Here is a 22,402-nt window from a genome sequence, read left to right as displayed (position 1 = left end):
AAGCTGCTTATGGTGCTTTTTTCCTTTCTGAATACCTATTTTGGAAAATTAAAATGTAAAGAAGAGAGGAAAGCAGAGGAGAGAAAAGGTTGAGCTGCAGGGTAAAGCTGATATTTTGTTTTTAATGATTTCTAGTAGACTGAAAAATAAAATAAAACTACTAGAATCATGGCTTGCTATTTTATAGAGACGTTTTTTTTTTTAATTGTTTTAAAGCCAAGCTTTTATAAATGAGAATGCAATATAATGGAGGTAACAGTCCTAAACTAAAGTACTTCCACACATACATTGTTATTAAATGAACAATTTGATGCTATATTAAAACAAGATTTTTAGAACATTTTTCCATATGACACTGTGAGTGGGTATCAGTGTGACCTCAATATATTAAATAGGAGAAAAAAAACACACCCATGACTAGAAGAGGGAGGTTTTGCATAAACTAAGTTCCATTCTTAAAAGACTGATAGCCTTTTAGCCAAATCTTTGAAGTTCACTTTTAGCTGGTCAAAGTCCATGTTCCCTGTGCCTCTGCCATACTCACAGGAGATGATTACAGTTATATCAAGTACTTTGCTTTTCTGTCCTCTTTGTAGTTTAAGTCAATTAAAATAAGGTAAATTATCTAAAGCAGACTAATGCAGAGGTGCCCACATTGCCAGAGAAATTGCAAATAGTCCTCAGCACATGAGCACATGTCCAGAGTAAAGATGCTCTGATCCCATAGGTGAGCTATGCGGGAGTCGTAGTATAAGCAGGTACAAAGCACAGAGGACATGACCAACTACACTACATCCCATGCTGTCTCACTACAGAGCACACTTGGGACAATTATTCATGACATTTCATGCACTAAAATCCCAGATAAACATTATTGGCCAGCAATTTGCTAGCAAAAAACACAAGCGGAGCAAAGTTTGCAGCCTAAGTGTTTCCAGGGTGGGAGACCCAGTCTGCCCCAGTTTTTAAATTAGCGCTTTGATAACTCTCCAGACATAAATCAGAAAAGTTGTACTAATGAACATCTGGAAGACAGTATATTACCCTCCCACCGCTGAAAAGTGTCACTAGCCATATTTGACAGAAGAAACAACAAATGCTGCGAGCATTTCCTCAGACTGAACACAGCTTGTAGCAGTATTTCAAATATGCCTGTGATCTTAGAAAGAGCTCTAAAGGGGTATCCGTTAGTCCTGGTTTGGATATGGTTGACATTATGCAAAAGTAAGTGCTCTCCTGAGATTTCAGTGAAAGCCACAATGCCAGGGAAGCTGATCTCACAAGGCTTCCATCATCTCAGATGACAGAAGTCTCAGAAGATCAGTTAATTTTTGTCATTCTGAGCCAAAATCTCATCAGTAAAGTTCAGGAAATTTCAGGGGCATTAAATCCAAACATAAACCATCATCTCTATGTGGATTTGAGTTCCGAATTTGAGTTTGCACCCACTTGAAGCATGAGGTGTTTAAAGCCTTCCCATTCTTTCACTAGTCCTGTAAAATACTGCATTTCAATAATGATACTAATATAGCAATATTAATAATTAACAATAACATATACTAATTATATATATATAAATTCAACTCGGACAGAAGCTGTGTTTTCTGGAAGCGGCAGGCAGAAATTCTTCTGTGTCATTTCAGTTCTTTTTCTGACAAATTGCATGGCCTCTAGCAAGCCACTTCACTTTTCTCTTTCAGTTCTTCAACGGTCTAAAATTATTTATCTCCCAGGAATGTTATCATAATTAATAAACTGCTTCATTAGCTACTGCACAGCTTTTTGAAAATGCCTTTTAAGCATGTCCATAAAGAAGAGATTTATTGTCACGAGATTTTGCTTCCAGCTCTCGTGTCCTCAGTGGTTAAAATATGGAGCTGGTAAAGGGTCTCACACCATCCCCTCCGCCCTGGAGCCCATCGCTCATAATGAGGTGCACTTGTACATCCCAAGCGAATGCCAGACTGAACACGCAGCGGCCCGAAGTGCAAAACAACTTCCATTATTCATAGCTCTTGCAAAAATCTTGGAAAGTGAAAGCTGTACAAATTCCAAGCAAAAGACTGAAATCTATCTCTACGAAGCAGAACTTCCCTGTAAGACAACCTTGCTTTTAGTTTTATAATTTCCCTTTTCCCTGGCTTCAATGCCATAAGAATTTACTTTTATTTTTACCAGCTCTCCCTGACACACAAGTTTACACAAACAAAACCTTTCCTGGAAGGGACAGCTCGGCACCAAACAAGTCACCCTCACGTATACAGATGCATCTGACTTAAGTTTCAAAACCTTACAACAAACACACAAGAACCAGATCCAGCAGTTCATGTGTTGGGCTAGTTGATAGCTACAGCAAGCAAACATTAGGATTGTATTTCAATTATTGCCATGGTTACAAAATCAGGGTGGACACTGGAGGAAAAAGGAGAAAGAGAAACAAATTTACAAAGCCAGCAAATCCTATGAGGAAAGAGAGGGTGGTGGAGAAAGGGATGAAGGAGAAAGGGTGGACAGTTGGTGAGGGATGCTGGGTGGGGGAAGGAGAGGTCATTCTAACACCCAGCTGAATAAAGGCAAACAAAATAATAAAAATTCAAGTTCTTCTAGAGAGATAGTGCTGATAAGATCACTGCAGGATAAAGTGACACAAAGAAAGAAAAATGCAAGGAATTGTTACAACTTGTGGCTGCAACAAGCAACGTGATTTGTATGCACTCACTGGAAGTGAGATCAAATATTCAACACATATTTGCAGCAGCTATGAGCAACTGAACCAGCTCTCTTCTCTATTTCACTGCCTGAGCCACTGGCAGCTTAAGAAGAATTAGTTTCTACTGAGTCTAGTCCATAATCCAGCATTTAGGCATGACGGCTGTGAGGTCCTGTTTCAGTAAACAAAACAAAATATGATTAGCTTCACCCATAACGTTAATACCTTAATCCACAGCAAGGCATACTGTCTGCAGGCAAAGCTACTGCTCAGGGAGGATTTCAAAGTGCAGATCAGGAGCACACTGAAAGCTTGGCTTTGGTAACTCTAAAACATAAGCACCAACATAACAGGAGATACAATTTCAGAACAGTGAATTTTGTCAACAGTTTAACTATTCAACTCTCTCTTCTTCCTTGAAAACATTTCTTAGTTACTGATAGAGGAAATTGTGTCATTATTATTATTATTATTATTATTATTATTATTATTATTATTATTAATCATTTGGAAAGCTTCCTTTTCCATTTTTTCCCTTATGTAGCTTTCATTGCTTTCTTATTAAGGACAATATGAGAAATTGCTTCTGAAAGCTCTACAGAGATGTGACACTTTTCCTTCAGCTCAGTGGTCCAGAACCCATGCTAAGAAAAGTTTTATGGCCCTGAAGCAGTGTGTATCACTCAATTAAAGTGATTCCTTTCCCTTTCATCTTGATATGAAAACACTGGCTTCAAACCATTATTATACATAACAAAATACTTGCAGTCATGAAATGTTAAGCAGCTGAACCTAGAACCTCAGTGGCTTTGATCCTGCCTGCATCTCCTGTCTGCAGCCAGTATCGAAACCCCACAGCCCTGGGCCCACTCATTGTAACCAGCTGAAATTTCCTTCCCAAGAAGCCACAGGAGCTGTCCCAGTATGCCACTGCTATTGTAACAGAGCTCTTGTTTCCACATGTAGCAGCTGCTAAAATATGTCAGCTGAGCATCTTACTGGGGCAGGGATAACAGCACACCCCAGTGATTTCTCCCTTTGCATCATTTGCACCACCATGACTCATGGACACAAAAATTAAAGTTATTTCTAAAATACAAAGGGCACCTGAACCAGGTCTGCCTTTCTGCTGGGATGGGTGGCTGACTGAACATGGACTGGGATTTTCACAGCCACCAGCAGGATCTTGACCCAAATGAAAATTAGTTCTGATGACAACTGTCTAACCACAGTTTCTTCCACTTTTTGCTTCCTCCTCCTCCAAAGCTATTCAGCATTCTAAGGTAAATTACAAGGTTCAATTAATATGAATATTCACCACTGTAATTGTGAACATACTCATTACTGGCTTATTACTTTTCTTTTCCTGTTATGTTTTTACTCTTATACCTGAATTTCAAATTAATTTTCTTATCATTACTGTTCGACCTAGTAACACATAGAAGGCAAATACACTAACCCACAACTCTATATACTTCTGATATGAAAATAACTTCTTAAAAAAAAAAAAAGAGAGAGAAAAAAAAAAAAAGCACAGATTCTGTCAGGAAGGCAGGCACAGCCAAAGAACACATATTACATTTTATTCAAATTTTATAAAACTATGTATCTGGCAAGGGGCAAAGGGACAGTGAAAAAGAAGAAATGAACAGGTCAAATCAAAAACTGCATTTTAAAGTCAGATTATTTTCACTGCCAGTCTGCTCCTTTCATAGCTCAAAAATCTCTACAGCTAAAGATCAATGCCTCACAATATTCAGATGGAAAAGCATCAGCTCCACAGAAAGAACCGTGGTCACACAGCTTTCCAGTGGTCCTTCACACACTGTTTATCTTTCAGTCAGGTAGCCCACATGGTATTGCACTTCCCAGTTATAAAACCCTGGATACTCTGAAACTGCAAACCAAACTGCACATAATCAGTATATGAAGAGAAAGGCACAGCCAACAATTCCAAATTCCTAATATTCCTAATAGCCTACTGAACCACATGTTAATATGCTACACGTGCTATTCTGCATATTTTTGCCATGTACACTTACAGCTGAATGTTTCCTCCACTTTCCAATGCAATATATTTTAATACAAATTCAATGGGTGTTTTTGGTAGGCAGCATAAGGGTTTTATCCCTTCAGCTCTGAGTCTAAGAAGAAAGTGATATTGATTTAGATGTTCACTCATTCATTTTATAGGACAGTTTTAAAGCATTAGGTGATAACCTAATTGAGAGGCACACCACGCGAGAAACTGAGATTGTTGTGATAATTTAAATCAGTTCTGGGATGTCATCCACAATAATTTAATATGTGAAGTTACACACTCCAGAAAAAAAAATTAAAAAAAAATGGTAAATGAGCAACTTTGGTAGCAGTGAAAAGGCTTTCTAGAAATGCAAGGTAATACAAATTAAATAAATTGTTTATTATAGAAACATAAAATTAATGTAACCCATTCGGTATGTTTGTGTATATGTGTTTGTATATGTATGTTTCTGACAGACTTCTATTTCCCTCTACAAAATGACTGTGTACCAATCAAGGGAACAAATCTTTTGCCATCTATCTGCTGTCTCTGGAAAACCTGGCATCATACAGTATCCATACTGATATTATTTATCCATATTTATTTTAAAGAAGAAAATTAAATCACCAAACAGTATTACTTCTGCATACCAAATCATACTTGCATTGCGCAGGTACACATTTTGATGTGCACAAGGCCAGAAGGATTCGGCATCACATCTGGGTCTCCCATCTAGATGAGCCTGTCCTGCATTCTTTCATGTGGGCGCAGAGAAAACACGGATCCATCTGCCATGGATTTGTACGGCTGATGAACCAAGCCCAAAGTCCCCCAAACTTCTCCAGTTACCACAGTCATTAGCTGCAAGCAGCTTCGATGACTTTGTTTAGCGCTCAGCACATACATTCTTTGCCGCATGCAGCCAGCCACATGCAGTACTGGATCTGCTATCAGTAATGGCATTAGCAGAATCTAAAGAAATCTGAAATTCCTTCCTAATGCAGGACACAAACCAGTAAGGTACTAAGCACCCTCATTTTCCACTTGTTTAAAAAAATCACCGGAGTATGTAAAGTCTCATGCTTTGAGCATGAAGCAAAGTGAAACAGTTAATAAGAAGTACAAACATGCCTGTAATACAGATGATTCAGATTTATAATTCATGAACTTACATGTAAGAAATAATTTTGCACTGGATATCCTACATTTTTTCCACTTTGTGTTCATGCAGGGTATTGCTAATAGATTCATATTGTTCAAGCAGTGGCTAAATGAGGAGGCTTTTTACACTGCATGTGCATTCAAAGAAAAACAAAGTACAAAACTCGAATATAGAATATTCATAAATAAATAAATAACCCTGCATTTGAAAAGAACGGTCCTGGAGCTCTGAATTACACCTCTTAAGGGTGAATATGTGTGGACTTTTTCCACCCCTAGAAGTGTGGCAGAAAACCCCTTGTAAGTGAAGGTGCTGTGTGTTCACTACACTATGTTTTGGAACTGATAGTAATTTCTCTGAAAGAGCCATACCTTTACATGTTAGGTTTAGGGACAAAACCTGCTTATCCAAATTTAAAAGTAGTTTGTATTAATATACAGTTTTGGATATTAAACTGCAGAATTCTCACAATATGCACTAATATTTTAATCTTGTTCTTAAGTAGCCTCACATTTCCAGTAAAAAAAAAAAAAAAAAAAAAAAAAGGCAGGGGGTGTGGGGTGGGGGGAGTAAACTCCAGAACCTTTAGTCCCCAAAACAGATGCCAGCTTGGGATTTATTTAGCCAAGGAGTATTTAGCTTGGCTCAGCCTCACTTGAGTTGAAAAAACACTTGCCTATTCCAAAAAGTTTTTAACAAGCTCTGCTGCAGATGCTGTTGCCATTTGGCATGTCACCGTCATTGTGTGGTACAGAGGAGAGAGAACTCTTGACCACAGGTTTTCCTTGGCCAGGGGAGCCAGAGTTTTTGGCTATTGCTGCTCTTCTGACCAACTGGCTGCATGTTTACGGAATGTGGTTTTAGACGGGGTGTTAACAGAGGTAGGGTTAATAGCCTAACCCAGACCAACAGTGAGGTGAAGGCATGACCTATCCAATCTAAGAAAACAGAGATTGTATATTTTGCTGCTCTTAACCAAGAGCTTCTTGCATGCAGCGTGCCTATAGACAAGAAGATATTTTTCTTTGCCTCAGGATAGATGACAACAACTGTAAAAGCTGTACCAGTCATGCAAAGTAGAAATATATAAAAACATGTGGTTGCTTAATCTTTGTCGGCTTGATTTCATTCTCTCACTTATGACAATTTTACCTTGGCATAATGCCACTGAAAGAAGTTAAATGAAGTTACTCCTGTTTTCCACTATGATGAGATATCTTGAGAGGATAAAAACCCTACAGAGTTAAACTGCAAACTTCTGTCCTCATATTTCTACTTGCCAGCAAATGGCAGCTCTGAAACTGGAAAAGCCTAAGTGTTTCAACACTGATGAACTTTGTTCCAAGGCATTAGTGCTGAACACCTCTATGAGAGTGCATATAAAACTGGGGAAAGCTGCCCACATGTAGCTTAGTTTACCGACACTAATCATATAACAGTGCAAATGCCTGAGGAAGCCTTGACCTTGTAAGACATGTAACAACTTCAAAAACACCATGACATTTGACTCCTATCAATAAATTGTTTTTGTCTGAATTTTGGCACATCTTTCTGATGGCCGCACCTTTGTTGCACTTAAGCAAAAGAAAATATCCTGGCTGTATATATGTCATTCAGTCTACTTCTCTAACACTGGCGTTACACTGACACACCATGTGCCTATCCGGAAAAAACACGGACTATGTACACTCCCTCCTCATCAGACACTTTTTACTTCACTGATGATTAACTGACAATTTCTTCAAGCCAAGTTGTGGAGCACAGACACCATCAGAGAACCAGCCAGACCATTTGTTTAAACACTGCTAATCTGCACCAAAAGTCCTATTTAACACGGTTCGGATCACATAGCCGACACTTCAGTTCAGTTCCCTCTCACTGAGAGCTCGGCTAGGACTAGTAACATCTTGAAAGTTCATAGAGTAAACTGACACAAAGGCAATTTACTGCAGCATATTAAAAAGAGTGTAACATATGACTAAGAATGAAGTAAGCAGTGTCTGGCTACATCCCCCACTGTCTGGGTAGCCAGTATGCAAGAGCAATATAAGAAAGTAAACTATATATTTTTAAATTTTCCATTTTACCATTTTGGCTTCCGAATGCATTGGAGGGACTTGAGGTGAAGCACAAGGATTATTGAGGTTCGGCCCTTGCATTCCCATGATGTTGGAGTTCATTGACATTTGTCGCTCCATCTTTTAAAAGAAAAAGAAAGAACACGGTTTCAAAGTGTCTAGAGACATTTGAAAGTATTTATGCCTGGTTTCTAGGTAAATGGACTCAGCTTTATTTCTTCAAGTCATGACGGGAAAAATAACAATCTGTGTCATGAAGTGCATGCGTGTGTGCACGCAGGCGTGTGTTTCATCAGAGTCGGCCCTGAAAACTCACAGCCAATTATAAAGAAAAGGATTCTTTACTAAACAAATTTAGCAGCCACCCAGGTTTGCACTTTTTTGTAATGATTTTCTCCCTTTCAGTATAACAACACTCGGAGTTAAGTGGTTTTAAAAGCATCACTGTATAAAGCTATGGCTTCTCCTGTCAGTGCAGCCCAACTTAGCTAGTTAAAAACATAAATAAAAATCCCCAATCTTGAGTATATGGAAAACGAATTGGCTCTTTTTTCTTCACTCAGCTTGCTCAGCTGAGAGGAGTTTTCCATATGTCTTGTACGGGAAGCTTTCATGTACTGCTGATGCAGCACAAAATACAAAGCAGGACTCCTGGCTATGTAGAGCACTTTTTGCAAGCTAAACTCACCATGTTGTGAGTGAGGGACACAACCTAATGGCAGAAAAGACTAGATATAATAATTTCCTGTGGTGCTTTCCCTGAAAAGAGGCAAGTGCTGTTACACTGCTAGTGTTCGCTCAGAAGGGTCAGGGTGATAAGTAGTGTTATGGTGCTGCTTTCAGCCACAGCTGGGCATCCTGCCTCAACTGAGGTTAGTCCCTGAATCTTTGGCTCATACAAGAAAGCAGCAGCTCTGCTGCAGGATAGGAACGGCTCTATCTGCGGGATAGGAGCGGCTCCCACAGTGATCTTCTCCACAGTCCATTCAGGAAGACTGTGGGGCAGGAAGACTCACATCTGTGGGGCTGTCAGCAGAAGCACACCTGCTTCTCTGCAAGCAGAGCTGCCCAAAGGGCTCCCCAGCAGCAACCTGAAGCCCCTGAGCTTACACTGAAGCAGGATGTTTGCTCCATTTCAGGTTCCTTAGTAATCATGCCAGAAAAAAAAAAAATAAATAAATAAAAATAAAAACCAGAACTGTCCACAGTGGCATTTCTTACATTTTTTTGTTGACCTTCCTGGTCGATACTCCAGGAGAACTTTATTGGTAAGTTACTAATTAACAACTTATTAATGACTGCTCAGATAGCAGCCGACCTGAATCTTCTTAGCCCCAGACTGTCCCCCTTGCCCCAGCAGTGCCAGAACAAAAAGTACTTTCCTCTCATCCATATCTGATCGCCCTCAGGTTGCCTTCCCAACTGAACACCATGTGATGAAACAGAAACTTCTCCTTTCACACTCCCCTCTTCCCCATGCTATCTAGACTCCTTTCTACCCCTTATCTGCCCAGTTGTCTTATACTGCGAGTTGTTAAAATCATTTAATATTTTGAAGATACAATGGCAAAGCACCCTTCATCTCCCAGAAAATGAAGAATATTCCCAACTCTGCAGAAATTAGTGGCAGTTGAAGATGAGCAGTGATCATGACCAAATTTTAGTTAAGTGCAAGTTACTAGGCCTGGAAAGTAAGCTCTATTTCCTTCTTGTTAGCTAGTTATCTCCCAGAAGGAAGAGGATTACTTCTGAGTTCACTGCCATAACATACGTACATAACTTTTCCAGTTTTATCTGACTTCAGGAATTTCTTTTTGTTCCAGTGCAGACATACTGATCTCACTGACATGACCAAGTGTGAGAACCAGAAACTGTAGTCTCATGTAAACTGTTTCTAATCACTCTCACACTAATTAACATTCCATTAACCGCACCAGAAATACTCTTGTGCAAGACAAAGCAGAGAAAAATGTCCAGCTTCCCTAGCTCATTACACCTTGATCTTTTTTTTTTGGACAATCCAACAGACTCTCACCTCTGCATAGGCTGAATCCAGAGACAAAAATAAATGAATAAATAATGCCCCCCTGCCTCTCCTCCCTTGCCTTCCCGCCTTAAAAAAAAAAAAATAAAATAAAATTTAAAGCAACAACAACAGCAAAACACAAAAAACTTACAGGCATGAGTACAGCAGAAGATCCAGGCATTGTAGGGTTGGGCAGGGTGCCAGGCATAGAGGCAGGCATAGGCTGTCTTTGTCGGTTGTGTAGGTGCAGTAGTGAAGACAGAGAACCTGGAACAGGCCTAGGAGGAAAGGAAAGGAAGTTGTCATGGGCTTTAGAGACCAAACCAAGCCTTACAGCGGCAGCCATTGCTAGGCACTGACAATTTTAGGCAAGCAGGCACAAATAAGCCAATCTAGCATTTGTCATCTCCTGCACAAATCCACAGGACAGAAGGTTTTCAAGAAACAGATGACTCACATTCCCCCTAGTAGTAGTTATTGTTTAAAGCACCAATAGAGTTCATCTGAGAGAACATGAAAGTAAACACAACAGCAGGTCTGAGTCTATGCACCTCTGCATCTTACAACGGCCAGCAAAAGATTTCTACCGACAAAGCAGGAAAATTTCCTGGCATGCTACATGAGTGAGTTGCTGTAAATTCTGCCTTCAGGAACAAAAATATTTGGATAATAGTTTTGCAGACTATGACAGAAAATTAAACACATTTATATTAATTCTGAAGTTTTACCACCTGTAAATAAACTACTCTCAAATGAGGATTTCAGCTCTACTCTTGACATTTTGTCCTGAAATTCTACCAAGCCTTTGTTACAAAGTAAGGTCTCTAATATTGCCAGTTTGAATGTAACCAGGACACAGAAAATGGAAAAAAAATATCAAAATTACATATATTACATTGAGATCAAGTAGCTGTTAAAGGTAAAAGGTAAAGAATATAAAGAAGCAGAGAAATATTTTGGCAAAAGAGTTCTAGTAGATTTAGAAGGATTTTTCTAAGTAAACCAGAGGAAAAAGTAATGTTGAGGAAGTAGGGCCACTAACAAAGAAAAATCATCATAAAATTAATGGATTAAATGAAGCTTGGAAGCTTTGAAGCAATCTGACGTGTTAACGTTTCATAGAGCAGGACACTCTCAAGAGCAGGACCTCCCAATTCCCACTTCTCCAAATCTCCCCAGTATTTCCCATCCTTGTACTTTCAGTCCTTCAATCCTCCTCTCTAAAAGCCCACTCCCCTCCAGAAACATTTTATTCCAACAAAGCCATCTCAAAGTCTTTGCCCTGCCCGACCTTTGCCGCAGACACTCCTGCTGCTCCCACCCCCTGCCCTCAGCTGCCCTCTTCTTGGCAGCTGCAGATGACTGAACCCATCCTTTTGTCTTGGTTCTCCATGAAGAAAAAAAGCCTGTGTTTTCAAGGATGTTTAAAAAATCCTCCCAGACACATATAGTACTTATTCAGAAGAAACAAACAAAAAAAAAATCCAGCAACAACAAATGTAGCTTACATAAAGACAAGAAGCTCTTCCTATGCCTCCCTGGTTATCTGCTGATGGAGGAACATGATGTACTTTACATCTTCACTCCTCCCAAAGAAACTCAAGGTAATGTCTCCCAAATACACAACATAACCTCCTGAGAGGGTGCAAAAAGCAGTGTGATTGATCAAACATGAATCCATTTCTGGGAGAGGGGACAAATGGTCTACGCAGCACTACGGTGAGCCTGGGGCACTGTGGAGATGATGTAAGTGGGATGAAAGTTCTGCAGGAAAAAAGATCTCAGAAAATAAAGTACACAGTCCCTGACCATCCTATTTCCACCTAAAGTGCAGCTGCTCCTTGTACCAGCACTCGTTCCAGCAAAAGGGCTGAGAAGTCATTAGGACAGGGCCAAAAAAGCAGGAAACGTAGATTCAGGGGAAGGGAAGGGAAGGGAAGGGAAGGGAAGGGAAGGGAAGGGAAGGGAAGGGAAGGGAAGGGAAGGGAAGGGAAGGGAAGGGAAGGGAAGGGAAGGGAAGGGAAGGGAAGGGAAGGGAAGGGAAGGGAAGGGAAGGGAAGGGAAGGGAAGGGAAGGGAAGGGAAGGGAAGGGGAAAGCGTTGGTGCACTCTCATGGGGGTCCACCAGCTGAGACACAGCCTACAGTTCCTGTTCTGGCTAACGGGAGGAATGTGTTCAATAAAAATATCACTTGAGTTTGCAGTGTGACCAAAGTAAAACAAATGCCATGACAACAGCCCCCTCCCCACTTAGTCATTTGGAGACTGTCCCATATATAGACCCTTTGTACAATTCACCGGTTTCATAATAACCTTAGGTGTTAGGCTGTTTGACAGAAACTTATTTTGGCCTGACCTAGGCAATTTGTGCACGTGATTCTCAAGGGACTGCAAGGTTTGAGTTTTGCTTATATGTTCCAGAGCCAAAAACATTTCCAAAATTGCTTTAATGAGTTTGGGAATATGGGACTTGGGCAAAAGGGAATTATTGGTATTTATTAAAATGGCAAAGAAGCTTCCTTGCTGTCCCCAGTTTCACCTTTAAAGCTGCTTCACTTTGGAGGTCTGCATATGCTTTACACTTAGCTAGAGAAAAAAAAAAAATCCTCAGTACTTCAGGTATTTCTTCTTGCTAAACTCCTGCAAGTCTACTCCCAAGTGCGTTTCTGCAAAGAGCTGCAGAACAGGCAGAGAAACCTTGTGCTTCCAGGTTGACCCTCTGTTGAAAAGTCTGCACTGCTCCTGCCACCAATAAAAGTGCTACATAACGCACACCAGACTCAGCTCACCATCGGGGCAGTCTGACATTGGCCAGTACTCGTGGATACTTCTATTGCTTCCACATTGAAGGCAGGTCATTGATTATCATGCACTCACATGCACATGCACAGCCAGCTCAGGGGATATTTATGGCAAAGAACATATGTATACATAGGCTGAGATGCTCAGCTTGTCTACTTCTAAGGCATTTCTTCTTCTTCCAAGGACAACACAATCTCTTTTGTTGTTGCTTTTTAACCCGCAGCAAAGAAAGCCAGTAAGAGTTTATAATTGTTATTTTTGATGTTGGACACGTTGACTCTGCTCCTCGCTTTACAAATGCTGAGGAGGTACAGCCTGTAGCCAGTCAGTCAATATTGCTGACCGAAGGATTTTAATTCCTTGGCACCTGTGCTGCTAAATAAACAGGGTTGTTGGGCAAACAGCCCATAAATAAAGGACAGATAAGATAGAGAACTGGCAAGTGCTCAACCTCACTGGAAATCTGGCTATCTGTAGGGTTTTTCCCAACTTTAAGAATTTTCCTCTTGTTCCCACAGAAGAATGCTGCCGGACACTATGTGATCTCAGTCAGGATTTGCACACCATCTCGCTGGGCATACAGAGCCTGGATGGATAGCCTTTACGGTGGCTTAGTAAAATACCACGTGTTAGCTGGGCTGCTCCAACTGAGAGAGTTGGCTCTCCTCCCTCTGTAGGGTTGTGCTAACACCATGAGTCATCGTTACTAACATTTAGGCAGATGGGCGGTACCCTGCTAAGCCATGGTGACTCGATCATTTTCCATCATATGACTCTACCCAACGATTAAAGATAAATCCACTAATGTAATCAAATATCTATGATATATACTTTGCTATGTGCCTTCTTGATTAATACCAAATATTCTGTCTGCTATGATGCAACTCCGATCTGACCCAGTTTTCTAGACTGTCTGATGACTAAACGCTACATTTGTCTATTAAAAGACCAGGCCTCCCTTAACTTGTACTCTTCAATGATAGTTTCTGCAGATGACAATTTCATGCTGAGGTCTCATGAGATTAGGTCAATATTAACCCAGATCATTCAGGCTTGTGTGCAGAAGGCCTAATGCTGTTTAAAGCATTACTGTAGCATATTTCTAATGGCAAAGCACCCCAGGTCAGTGAGTCTTACCACAACCCCTGTCCTGCTCCTTACTCTCCGGCATGTAGGATCTGTGAAAGGTCAGAAAGAATAGCTCCACCACAACACAGTTTGTTCTACTTTAGCTGTTCTGGAAAATGTAAAGCCACATGTCTATGGAGTTGCATTTGAGCAAAGGATCTCATTCATCTTGTGATTTTCTATGGCCTCCAGACCCAGCCAGCTCACACAGAAGAGCCCACAGGTGGCTGGCTGTGCGGTGGCAATTCGCCATGTTGGGTCAGCACTGGCTCAGGGATTTCTGCACCACACTCCAGTTATGCAACATAGACTTGCCCAGACTTTGATCTCTTTATATATATACATATGTATATTTATATATGTATATATATACGTGTATACTTATTACCACAGCACCTACAAGCCTTGGTTTAAAAACTGTGGGTGAGGTCCTGCCTCGGAAAACTTATAGACCAAGGATAAAATGAGGGAGAGAAAAAGGGAAACACAGGTGACTAAGGCAGCGATGGCACCCCTATGATCAATGCAATGATGAACAATCACTACATATCTACATCCTAGACACTTTCATGGAATGTCAGTAGGTGATGTGGTTTGGTCTGCTTGCAGGCAGAAGCACCCAAGTGGGCTATCATGCTAAGAAGGAGAACAGCTGGCAACTGTCAAGCCTCTGAATGTCTCATGGGCCACTAAGTACCATCATAATAAAACTTTTTATTGATAAATGGTTTTGATATAGTTCACTGGAGCATGTGGTTCTTCAGACAAACTACAAACCACTTGCACAGCAGCTACTGAGGCCAGAGTACCTGATCTGAGTGCTGTCATTGGCCTTCCATAATTGAAATATTCAGTCGGAGGGCTAAGAATTGGATGTTTTAACCTGAGAAAAGTGTACTGACTGGAGGGGTTGTCTCACTTGCAGGGCCTGCTGTTGCTTGATCCACAGTGCCCGTACTTTAGCCTAATAAGCCAGCTATGGTTTTCCTCCTTTGTGGACCATTACTTGAGATGCACCCTCCACCAGAAAAATAGGACAGTTTTCTCTAGTTTCAATTTATTCATTTGTCATTCAGAGGAGGAACGCAAAAACAAACACAATGGAAAGCAACAAGGCATCAGACAAGTACTTGGAATACCTCACAAAATTCAAGGGACCTCACCTGTCCTGCCATACCCCGCATTTAACAACTTTTTAATCACGGCATCATCAGGGAGCCAAACTTTCCAAGAAATGGGAGCATTATGTCGCCAGTTTTTTTCAGAAAGCCAAATCATATTCAGAGGGAAAGAAAACTGGCACCTAAAATTAATGGATCTTTGCCAACCTAGTAAAGATCCTTGTTTGTATTTCTCAGACAATTCAGACATCTGCACGATGTGGGTAGATTGTTATTATCAGTAGCAGACATTTGTACTGTAGTGGTGCCCAAAGGTCCCAGTCTGGACCGGGACCCCGTTGAGCCTGGCACTGTACAAACACAGATAAGAGACAATTCTTACACAGTGTGTTTACAATGTAGAGACACAAAACAGATGAAAAGTAGAAGATGGAGACAGAACACACAAGCAAATAAATATGCTAGAGAGTTGGAGGCAGCTTAGTGGCACTCCTCTGGTTGCTTTTTTGTTTCTTTGTATATTTTTTATTGAACTCATACAAGCTCAGAAATGACAGGACTGAGGAAGTTTGCAAGAGGAAGGGAGTAACTAAGATTGAGACACAGGAAGGGCAATACTCTAGAGAGGAAAAATTGTGGCTCATAATTTAGAAGACTTTGCTATGCTTTCTGCAGAGATTTTTAAATAGAGTGTGCATATGTTTTATACATGTGTTAACTTAAGGATTTTTTGTTGTACAAGAGGAGATCAGCCTGGGAAAGAGAAACTAGCCGATGGTACAGACACTGGCAAAGGGAAAGTGATGCTTGACACTGTAATGAGAAACTGGAGGAATGAGATAAGATAAGACTAAGCTGAGAAAAGTCTTAAAGACAAGAAGCTTGATTCAGAAGTGAAGAGAAAGCCGGTTTAAGTGAGGAGAGCTGGCACAATTAAGATAACAAGCACAGAGGTAGAAAGAATTCGGTAACGGTCATTGCATAAGGAGCAAGATACAGCAGACATGAAATGATATGGACATAGTCAAAAGCAAGCAACAAGATGTTACTTCTCAATTCATGTATCCTTTGATATCATGTGAGGTGTTCAGTGGGAACAAAGCAACTCCATCAGAAACATATTCTTGCTCATATGTTTTAATTCACAGGAACAGAACATCTAACTGAAGGGAAAGAGTAAGGAAAACAGAAGATGGACAGGGAATGGGTGTACATGCAGGAAAATACTAGGAACATATATAAAAATTACTCTAATATATGTTAAGAATGCTGAGCTTGTAGGAGAAAAGCCCCACAAGTCAGCAGCCCCACTGCTGTAATGTACTCAGTGGGCCAAATTCTATTTAAAGATTTAGTCAATGATAAATTTTGCCTTTAGAAATTCCAATTGTGTTAATGCCACCTATATTTCCTGAACACATGTTCAAGGAACCTCTGCAAATTAAGCATAAGTACAAGGACCAGCAGGTCCTTGGAAGCCTCAGAGAACCCATTAACATTTGCCTTTTGGCTCTCACAGGTCTTAGAAACTGCTGGTTTCAATCTTCCCTTCCCTCTAAATATTTCACTAGGTCTTATTGCCTGACCCATTACAAGAAAAATAAGAAAAGCTAGAATGGTTTCTTAGACTACAGCCTCCTCAGAGAAGTTTATGTTCTGCACAGTGTTATGCACACAGCTGGAACTCACAAATGATACGTGGAGGATAATGGCATAGTTAAAGCAAAACAAGGAAACACAGTGAAAGGCAGGTTCAAGGGATTATAAAGAACTAGATCATATAAAAACACATTCTTGTAATAAAAATAAAAAAAAAAAAAAGTGGGTTAAAAACAAAAAATCTGCAGCATAAACATGACAGAACACTTAATCATGAAAGCAAGCAACAATGTCAAACTGATCCCACTGTCACGTTCTCCCAGCTCAAACAGGACCAAAAGCCTAGTTCTTCAGGAAAACACATGATCTGGCATCACCGCAAATAAAAGCGAACCAGTTTCCACTGAAGAAAAAAGGTGACAACAATAATCAAGCACACCTAATGGCAGCTGACTCAAAACCAGGAATCATAACAGCAATAAAACTTACACAGATTCTTTCTAAAATGCCCATTCTTTTTAAGGGTCAGGCTTAAGGCTCCAGCCTGGCAAATTCATAAAAATTTGAGAATTTAAGGCTCATCAAGGAAAAACATCAACAGGTTAAACAACTGGAAATAATCCTAATCCCAGCATTCAGACGAAAGTGACAACACCGAGCAACTGTTCAGACAGGTTTGTGCTATGTTAAGGTGTTGGAGCCTTCATTTGCTCAAGTGACTACAGCAGCTGGACATTTGCAAACGCTTTGTAGCAAGGCAAATGGCATTTATTTGACTTTCATAGATCTGTGTATGGAAAGAATAATAGATCACAAAAAAGACAGAGAAAAAGTCCTCTTTACTCTTGAAGGGCTGAGAGAGTATTTGGAGAACTCTCAGTGAGTACCCAGTACCAAAAAATCCTTGTAGTGGAAATACGGCAAAACAAATTTCTCAATTAAAATTCTGTTTCTATTCACCCTTATTATTTGGACCAGTGAAATTTAATAGAGATGTTAAGATAAAAGAGCTTTGTAAACTCTGCTTTATAATAAAAATGAAAAAAAAAAAAAGAAAAAGAAAAAAAAAATCTTTTTGAAGTGATTTATTTTTCCTTTTTTTTTGTTCATTTTTTTTAACTTCCCAAACAAAGCAGAAGTTTGTCTCTGAAAATAAGACGGTGAATTACAGCAAAGTCATGAAAACAAAGAACCAACAGTTTCTCCAGTGCAGGCTTGTTACCATGAGCTAATAATTCCAGACTTTAAGCAAGCTGAGCCTCTTTTTTTAATAACTGCATGCCTCTAGGCAAAGTATTTCTACTAAAAATTATTGAGGCATGGAACAAGGCAAGGTGTGTGAGCTAATGTTGGATTGTTCGGTTACTAAACCAACTCCTATAGCAATGAGCCTGCTCTGAACTGACAGATTATTTCTCTGTATACACTTGTATAAACACACTGCTTAAGGTCGAAATCTATGTAAGCTTTCTTTTCAATTAAAATGTCAAAGATGACAGCACATGTTTTCACTGTCCTCAACAGAATGATGGATGCTGCAGCAGCAGTTTCATGCCCCTGTGTTTCAGAGATGTTTGCCTGCCCGGGTGTCTAAGAAAGATGTACTTGCTGATCTTCTCATATGCCTGTGGGCAGAAAGGACTACTATAAAAACATTATGCTTTGGATGGCTTAATATCTCATGGCTTTCTCTTCCTCGAAATCCCCTCATGTGCCCCCACATCCAGTGTTGCAAAAGTTAGAGCAGAAAGTTCGTTGTGCCCAAGGAGGCTGGAGAAAGTCCTGAACTAAATGTAAAACACTGGATTGCTGCTCAAGTGACAAGCCTGAAATCTCAGGCAGGTTTCTGATCCTGGGCAATTCAGGCACCTAAATGAAGTCCCCACAGAAACAGAGTTGCCCTGAATAGTGAACAGAAAGACCTAGGGCACCCAAAAAGGAGCATCCAGCATTTATTTATTTATTTATTTATTTAAATGGGACAAATATTGGAGGTAATCAAAAGCTGCCTGGACATAGTCCTAGGCAAGCTGCTCTAGGTGACCCTGCTTGAGCAGAGAAGTTGGGCCAGAGGACCTCCAGGGGTCCTTTCCAACCTCAAACACTCTGTGATTCTGTAGATCTTTACAATTTTTTAGCTACATATCCATGAAACTGAATAAAAGTTTATCCTTCAGCTTCTCATTTATTTTTGTCAGTCTAGAACTTGTACAAAGCCAAAGGTAGGGGCTCCAAACTTTGCTGGGTCTGAAGACCATGCGGCAATAAAACTGGTAGCACACATCGTCATAATGCTATTGAAGGACCTGTAGGATCTCCCTGGCCACTATGTTGCCAGAAAAAGCCTAACTAATGAAAACAGTGTCTGTGAGAGAAAAATGTGCCAGCAATCTGCCACTGGCAGACTCAGTCTGTTTTTAAACTGACAAGACACAACTGTGCTGTATGCAATATGGAACTGTAGTTTGCCCACAGTAACTAGTGAGGAAAAACAAGAAGGTGCATACTTATGAAATGATATTTAAACTCATAACACTAAAAATAGTACAAAATTAACATATCTGTTAGACATTTTTAAGAAGGCATTATTTAAGAAAACACATTCTTGAGTTCTTAATCAAAATACCAAACAGGCAAAATAGAAAATGAGGAGCTTTGAAAAGCCCAAGATGAATGACCAAAATCCAGTCATTAACCCCATGCTTTAACAAGAATATCACAGAAACAGCTCACTCTGCCCTTTCTAATACTCATGGCTTCCCCAACACTTCAGTCACTAGCACATGCTCCTGGATTGTCAAGATTTCACTACAGCACAGAGTTGTGCTGAAAGCAGTTGTGAGTAGCCCACCGCTGTCACAGCCCCATACTCATTCAGAGTATGCTGTAGGTTGTTTCAGGGGGTGGCAGTCGTCAAGAAGGGAGAGACGTACGTACGTGATCGGGGACTCTCAATTATCTGTTTAGCAAGTCACTTCCAGGTGTAAAAATATTGTGCTGCTGCCAAGTAGTTCTATATCTTCAGTGACCTTCTTCACACCCCCAACCCGCTCCACTGATTCCTTTCAAACTTTCATAAATATCAAAATGAATATATGCCACGTCCTAGAAGGAACCTTTGCACATGCTTCATCTATTAAACATGCTAAAATTCCCAACCTCCAGCTGTATTAGTACATATGATGAGAAGCACAGGAGAGAGGTGAGCCTTAAGGCAGAAGGAACAAAGCTGTTGAGAGCTGCTTCAGCTGTCCTTCAGTGGAGATCAGCTCCAAGCCAACACTGAGCGCTCTCATTATCCAAAGAGGACATACTGCCTTCTCAGCCTGCATGCCAATCAGTGTTGGCACAGACTGAGAGCATCATTTGAGCAAGCAGGAATCCAAAACTCATCTGCTGCATTTTTTACATAGCTCAGGGAAACTTCACTAAAGTCTAGAAATCCCATTAGCTGCTATGTAGTAGTAGTCTCCCAGAGCAGCATACATTACTGAACTGCATGCTCCAGAAATGCCCGATAACAATGACAGAAGCTCTCCAGGTAGGGGCTGATGTGGATTTCACCCACACTCAGATGATACCAGAGGCCAGCAAAGATGGGCCCTGGTTTCCAGTGTGTGCAAGGGGGAGAAGTGCTAGCACGCTGAACCTGTTGTCCACACACGCAACCACAAATTCATGGAGAAATTTCTCTCCTTCTGCATGTATGCACACTGAGACAGCAACAGAGAGCAGGCATAGAAGAAAGTTATTTTATTCTTGTAACAAAATGTATGTTGCCATTGTGATTTCCAGTCACTATCTGAGCCCTCTCCTTCCCTTTTAAGCACTGGTTTAAGCATGAACCTGCAGCTAATTTTGAGGTTGGAGTTCATTTGTTTTCACATCAATGCAATTAATTTCCACTGGAAACTGCATCTCAGGCATTCAATCAAAATAGGCCTAAAATAATTCTGAAAAGCTCATCTGTCTCCAATCTATATAATGTTTTAAAAATTGGATGCATGCCCTGCAATAACATTGCACTTCACAAAGCTTAAAGCTCCAAACTTGAGGGTATCAGTTACACTGAAACTGTAGTAAATTAAAACATCCAGTTTCTGGTTTGCATTGATTTATAAATATCGACAAAACTACTATTGCAGTCGTTACCACTTTGGGTGCTCAGAGTTGAATTTTCAACAGTTCAGGGTTATTTTCATTCTTATTGTGGCTACAGTAGCCTTTCAAGCTATAGATCAAGTTCCAGATAACATGTAAATCTTAAATCTTAGTTTTAAAAATATGCGTACAAACCAGCCAATACTTGTAATAAAAAGCAGCAATTCTAAATGGTCCATAATGTCAGATAGCGAGCATATTTTTTTTTCTAATCTCCAGCTTAAAGCAGACAGGATAGTTACTATTATGAATTATTTTAAATAAAAGTGATTGAAAATGGGATAAATAAGAAAAGACAAACATATGATGCCTCTTTTGTATATTTATATGGAATTTACTGTTTCTCTTGACTAGTTTTTTAGAATGAAAATAAGAGATTCAGAATCATTTCAACCTTTTTTTCTTTTCAGTTAGAATGTTCAAAATGTTTCTCCTAAAGAGCTTTGTGTTTTAGTCTACCTGTTGACCTTCAAAATATTTTTGTTTATGAGCAAAATATCACTGAGGAAATAAAGACCTGAAAATAAAGACAGCTCACAAGCTGTAACCCAGTTAACAAAATAATTTGAGAAAACAATAGGAAAAGCATGAATCCATCAACAGCAATAGAGCCAATTCTCAATGGTGTAAAATGTAGCTTTGCCAAAGACAATGGATTTAAACCAACTGGGAATCTCACTCATATACACACATGCACGCACACTCCATAAACACACAGCATATAACATGCATTACATCTAGTTGTGAAACAAGCTTTGACAGTGATCAATGCTTTATGCTTCAGCAGAAAACAGAAATCCCCACCTTACACCTTGACTTACATCTGTGTACTACTACTAAGTAATTTCTCCTGACCTCTGGTGGTGATTAGTTTATGAAGTGAAGCAGGAGGATCACCACAATACACATGGTGTTTCTCCTGAACATACTGGCCAAATTCTACCCTCTCTGCTCTTATTGATACTGTTACTGAAGCAAACATGCTGGCCTGCAGTCCATCCTTCCACTATTCTTTGCCGCCTTCTTTGGTTTGTACAGCCCATACAGTAGAGAAAGACAAGGAGAAGTTGATCCCATTATGGCAGATATTCCTTTGGGCGTGATGATCTTGCTGTTGAAGTTCATTTGTTGAAGTGCTGCTGTTGCAGTCATTTAGAATAGTCAGAACCATAAAATTGTATGACACCTATGAAGATATCTTCCTAAATTATACCCTACAGTGTTGACTTACACGTTAACCACTACACTACATTACATCGCATTAAGAAAAACAAATGAGCAAATGGAAGTTCATTTTATATCTTCGCTTTCCAATTTGTATGGTTTGGTGTTTTGCAGTCTTTGTTGTTGTTGTTGTTGTCGTCTCGAGGAAAACTTGATGATAAGAAGAAACAGTCTCCCAAAAGAGAATGTTGTGTGGAAGACTAAGATAACGTATATTGCATGAGTTTAAAGTAAAGGGCTTAATGGTCAACAGTCAATCATACAACAAGTTTAGGTCATCCTGTCAACTTCCAAGAGCCTGAAGTATGAATGCACTGTTTTGTTGGGGGAAGTGTCCTTCCTGATTTTTTATTTCATGTGTTTTTAACA

At 40.0% G+C, this 22,402-nt stretch overlaps 1 protein-coding gene across 5 annotated transcripts in view; it reads right to left on the bottom strand.

Annotated features, from left to right (window-relative positions):
* CREB5 (cAMP responsive element binding protein 5) overlaps window positions 1-22,402 on the bottom strand; it is a gene marked incomplete at its 5' end in the record, with an annotated part of 257,184 nt that overhangs the window by 60,822 nt on the left and 173,960 nt on the right. For all 5 annotated transcript variants that reach the window (XR_014316827.1, XM_082752545.1, XM_082752544.1 and 2 more), the window contains 2 exons: window positions 7,983-8,093; window positions 10,151-10,277. Coding sequence is in view for 4 of the 5 variants with exons in the window: in XM_082752545.1 (XP_082608671.1) it covers window positions 7,983-8,093; window positions 10,151-10,277 (238 nt within the window). The remainder of the gene's footprint in view (window positions 1-7,982; window positions 8,094-10,150; window positions 10,278-22,402) is intronic.

This window comes from Aythya marila (assembly GCF_965140915.1).
Source record: "Aythya marila genome assembly, chromosome: 2".
NCBI classification, from domain to species: Eukaryota; Metazoa; Chordata; class Aves; order Anseriformes; family Anatidae; genus Aythya; species Aythya marila.
This window is presented reverse-complemented; position numbering and strand designations above follow the sequence as displayed.